Source organism: Pistacia vera, unplaced genomic scaffold, assembly GCF_008641045.1.
Source record: "Pistacia vera cultivar Batoury unplaced genomic scaffold, PisVer_v2 Contig878, whole genome shotgun sequence".
Classification (NCBI taxonomy): Eukaryota; Viridiplantae; Streptophyta; class Magnoliopsida; order Sapindales; family Anacardiaceae; genus Pistacia; species Pistacia vera.
Window position 1 is genome coordinate 385,993 of NW_022196754.1, and position 4,919 is coordinate 390,911.

The 4,919-nt window shown below is 39.2% G+C and overlaps 1 protein-coding gene across 1 annotated transcript; it reads left to right on the top strand.

The window, feature by feature from the left end:
* Nucleotides 1-231: 231 nt before the first annotated feature.
* Nucleotides 232-1,309, top strand: LOC116119227 (transcription factor MYB44-like). Its single transcript, XM_031405165.1, has one exon. The coding sequence runs from the start codon at nt 359-361 to the stop codon at nt 1,196-1,198; it is 840 nt and encodes a 279-aa protein (XP_031261025.1). The 5' UTR covers nt 232-358; the 3' UTR covers nt 1,199-1,309.
* Nucleotides 1,310-4,919: the final 3,610 nt, after the last annotated feature.

Genomic DNA, 4,919 nt, shown 5'->3' on the forward strand with positions numbered 1-4,919 from the left:
AAAACTCAAGACTTTCTCTCAAAATATTCAGAATTTACGCGGAAAATACCAGCATCCTCCGAAATTAAAGCTGCTGACGTGGCAATAACTGGACGTTATAACAGCTGTAAAATATTAAACCGGTCACCTAGTAGTACCGGTCGTTCCAAGTAAATATTGCTTATAACCTGTATCGGTTAACCGGCTCAATCAGTTACCCTAAACCCCTTCCTTTATAAACCAAACCATAAACTCAAAACTCCCCGTCTGTCTCTCACAACAGTCTCTCTCTCCCTCCCTCTACCAATCTCAACCGCCTCTGTAAAATTTTGATCTTCAAGATTTTAGTTAGGGTTCTTTTTGTTAAAAATTTCAAATTATGGATCGGGTTTCATCCACTGATAAGATCAAGGGGCCATGGAGTCCTGAAGAGGACCAGCTGTTGCACCAACTCGTGCAACGTTACGGCGCCAGGAACTGGTCGCTTATATCCAAATCGATTCCGGGTCGGTCCGGGAAATCTTGCCGGCTAAGGTGGTGCAACCAGCTGTCTCCCGAGGTCCAGCACCGCTCCTTCACGTCCGACGAAGACGAGATAATCATTCAAGCGCATGCCAAGTACGGCAACAAGTGGGCTACCATAGCGAGACTCTTGAACGGCCGTACGGATAACGCGATAAAGAATCACTGGAACTCGACGTTGAAACGGAAGTACGCGGCGATGACGACGGAAGATGAAAACGACGATACCAAAGAAAGAGAAAGAGAAAGTTTTCATCAAGAGAAGAAAAGATCGGCAGCTGGTTCGTTTTCTGGTATTTCTTCTAGTCCTTCTGGATCCGACGTGAGCGATTCGGGTCTACCCGCGATGTCTGGTTCGGATATATGTGGGGCTGTAGGGAGGTTTGTTGGAAACGATGGAAACGGTAATGGTAATGGTAATGGTAATGGTAATGGTGATGATGTGTTGTTTGATGTATCGACTGAACTTACTTTGAATTTGCCCGGTATTATGTCGAACGAGTTGAGGAAGAACGATTTGAGTCGGTGTTGGGTACCGGGGAAGGAGGTTTCTCAGAAGGAGAGTAGTATTGATTATAATAATAAAACGACGGTGTTTGGACCGGAATTGATGGCTATGATGCAAGAAATGATAAGGGAGGAAGTGAGGAATTATATGGAAGAGGCTGTCACTAATACTGGGATTAAGCGTTTATGATTAAGCGATGGATTAAGGAAAACTTGGGTAATTAGGACGTTGATGAGTTAGATATTATAAAGAATAAAAAGAAAGTAAATTATCGGCCTGTAAAAAAAAAAAAAAAAAAATTGAAGAGATAGAGAGCTGAAGAAGGTAGTGTATTTGAAATTTTAGGAGTTTTATAAATCGAAAGAAAACTTACAAGTTTTCTGTTTTACACGGTTGTAGTTTGTTTTCTTTTCTTCCTTATTAGTTTTGACTGATGGAACTCGTTTCTTTAAGTTTGAGAAAAGAAATCATAAAGCGTTTGGTATTTTTAACTTGGTTCTTTTTTTTTTTTTTTTTGACTTTATATAAGCTTAATATATGATTTTATATAAGGAAGGTGAAGGAAAAAGTGTTGTCATTATTTAATTGATTTTCTATATTAAGAATGGAGTAGATATATTTAACACTCGATGTTGACGCAAAAATACACTAACTAGAGTGATCCAATTGACTTTGATGGAATCGGAATTGATGTATGTGTGATTACGGGTAACCAACAATGTATAAACAGAAAATACAATAAAGTAAATGGAACAAAGACTTTTTAAAGTGGTTTAGCGAGTTAAACTCTTGAGCTTACGTCCACTATTTTTGTATTCGTTGTGAGAGATTACAATAATGGTCTTAGAATAATTTGTTAACGCCTTTTCTCGTTGGAGAGGGTTTGTATATAGATTTTGTACAAAGGAAAGGGCAAAAATAAATGGATTACAATTAAGATTGAAATGCAACTCCGATATTCTCATGATTGAGTGTTGAGATTGTGCCAAGATTGCTGTCGATCTAATTTATTCCGAGATATTCGGGATCTGAAGTTATCTGTGAGTTGGTTGAACAATTGTTGGGCTTGGTTGCGACTAGTTTGTGCTAGGTTGACTACAACTCGACGAGCTTATGCTGGGTTGGACAACCGATTGAGTCGAACTGATTTTGGATCGAGCTATAAACTCGCAATTCTCCAAGCTTGATGGAAAAATCACACACAACATCTGCCCCTTAGTGTTCGGTGCTCGTTTCAAGCTTCGAAGACTATTGCTCGATTTGATATCAAGTTCGGACTTCATCGGTTGTGCGTCGAATGTAGATCCGATTGAGCTTCATGAGTCGGACTCATCCCGATCGACGTACTCTACACTTGGCTTTTCCTCTGCTATGATATTCTTGACAGAGTCGGAATTTGAAATGAAGGGCATATGTGTAACTTCTATGCAGTCATGTCGCATTAAATGCAACAGCCTTTGTGGTCAAGGAAAAGGAGTTCCTTGATAAAATCAAGGCGAGCGAGACCACTCGGGCAAAGGCTAAAGTGAAGGTAGTCGAGGCTAAGAAGAGTTTGGCATAATAGCGAGGTGTCAACAATAAGCTGAATTCTTAGCTTACCTCGACTCAGAAAGTTGCCTCGAATTGGGAGGCTAGGTCTCGCTTAAGCTCACCAAGGAGATGGAAGGTCGCCAAAGGGCCGAGGCTGAGATTGAACAGCTCAGGCTCGACGTCGGGGAGCTGAACTCGGCCATCACAAGTCGTGCTTGGGAAATGTCGGTTCTAGTGTAGAAATTGTGGGATGCTCATCCTTCACTCTACTTTTCCTTCATTTCGAGGGCTTACCAGAAGGAGGTCGACAAGATGAAGACCGAGACCCAAGGCATGGCATACGTTTACTTTGATGACTCTGAGCCCGACGGTGAAGGTGAGGAGGAAGTTGAGGAGGCAGAGAAGGATGTTTGTGTTAAACAGGAGGTGAGGATCCGCTCTTCTGGCTACACTCTCGCCTATTGATGCCGGTCTTCCTCTGGTCAGACTCCGAAGGACGTTCTGACCCTAGTTATAATACTTGAATAAATGCTTTTTGACGTATGTTATAGAAACTGCTAAATTATACGCGTATAATATGAATACCCATATAATTCGCGAATTATTTCAAAAAAAAAAAAAAAAAAAAAAAAAAAAGAAAACCCATTGTTCACCCCAAAACGACGCCGTTTTAGTGGGGTTTAATTCAAAATTAAACAGAATCTCTTCTCTTCTTCGGTTGTTCTTCTTCCTCGGTTCTTCGACGGATGACATTTTCAGCTTTTCTTCCTCAGTTCTTCGACATTTTCAGCTTTTCTGCCAGTACTTTCCTTTCCTCAGCTCGGACGGCGAACTAGTTGAGATTTTTAATGGGTTTGTGTTTGTGTTTGGGGGAGAAGAATGGCGAACTGGTTGAGATTTTTAATGGCTTTGTGTTTGTGTTAGGGGGAGAAGAATAAATTTGAGGAAGGGAAAGTATTGGTAGAAAGAATAGCCTGTAAAGTAGATGTCATTGTTGGAGCTCTGAAAGAAGCAGTTGGCCTTGTGGGTGCGACACTGAGAGATGATTTGATTGAAGAAGAGAGAATGAGTAGGGTTTTTAAGTTGGGTCATGGGTGTTTTGTGTTTGTGGTGGTTTCAGTGTACGTGTCAACGCTAACACTGCAGATTACGTTTCTATTGCACAAACAAAAAAATAAATAAATACCTTTTCCACTGGGGGGTTAGAACAAGACATGGGCCTGGGAATTTGTTAAGGCAAAGAAAAGATTAACTTTACCATAGGCAAAGGCAAAAGCAAAAGATTTAATTTAAGTCAATGCAAAGATACATTAATAATTAATCCATAAAATTGTTAAAACTAAGGTTGATATTATCGTATTTTTCAAAATGTATTATTGACAATGTACCGTATTAAACCCGTATATACCCGTATCCGAATTTTATGGCCGAATTTTTATAAACGTATTTTTCACTGTTTGTCGTATTATACCTAAAAAATTCTCGTACTGTTTTTTTGCTGTACCCGTATTTACTAACCAGGGTCCTGACTCCTGCCCCTAAAGAGGTTGCCAAGACTCCTGTCGTCGACGATCCTTCTACCCCCATTAGCGATGAAGTTCCTAGTCCTGCTGGCGATGATGCCCCCACACCTCCAACTGCTTAGAGATTTTTTTTCTTCTTCTATTTTTTAGTTTAGTTTGTAACTAAACTTACGCAATCAATGAAAAATTTATTTTGCACATTCCCATCAAGCAATTTTTATTTCTGTAGAGTCATTTTGATCGTTCCAATCAGACTTAGCATAAAAAATTCGAATTTGCTCCAAGTTATGCGTAGCTTGCTTCTTGAGAAATGTTATTGATTTTCGCAAGTGTATGAAATCGTGCAAGTAATAAAGTGTAAAATTACGGATATCGAACCTAAGGGAATTACTGTTATCAATTACCAATTAAACTATCATATTACTATATCAAGGAAAATCTAAACTAAATTAACAATTGAATTTAAAAGGAGAACTGAACAGAGAACAATTAAAATAAACCTTTGGGTTAAAACAAGATGACTAGACCTAGGGCACAGACTTCACACCAACTCTTACTCATATGTATCGATCACTTATGCTAATTTTATTAAGTTCTTTCGATAGGTCAAACTCCCTAAATTTCCAATAAATTTCTCTCGAACAATTATCGAATTAACTCCTAATTACTAACCCGAATTATCTCTAATCAAATTTAAGCAATTGAAGATTATTACGCTTTATGGAGTTTACCAAAACCTCACAAGTAACGGTAACTATCTCTAGCGTTCGCTCAACCTATGGATTCACTACCGTAGACCAACTAAGTATCATCTCTCGATCTCAACCTAGTCCATTAGTTCATTCAATTCAAGAGCC

What these genes read in the sequence shown, in the direction of transcription:
- LOC116119227 (XM_031405165.1), top strand. Translation starts at nt 359, where the DNA reads ATGGATCGGGTTTCATCCACTGATAAGATCAAGGGGCCATGGAGTCCT.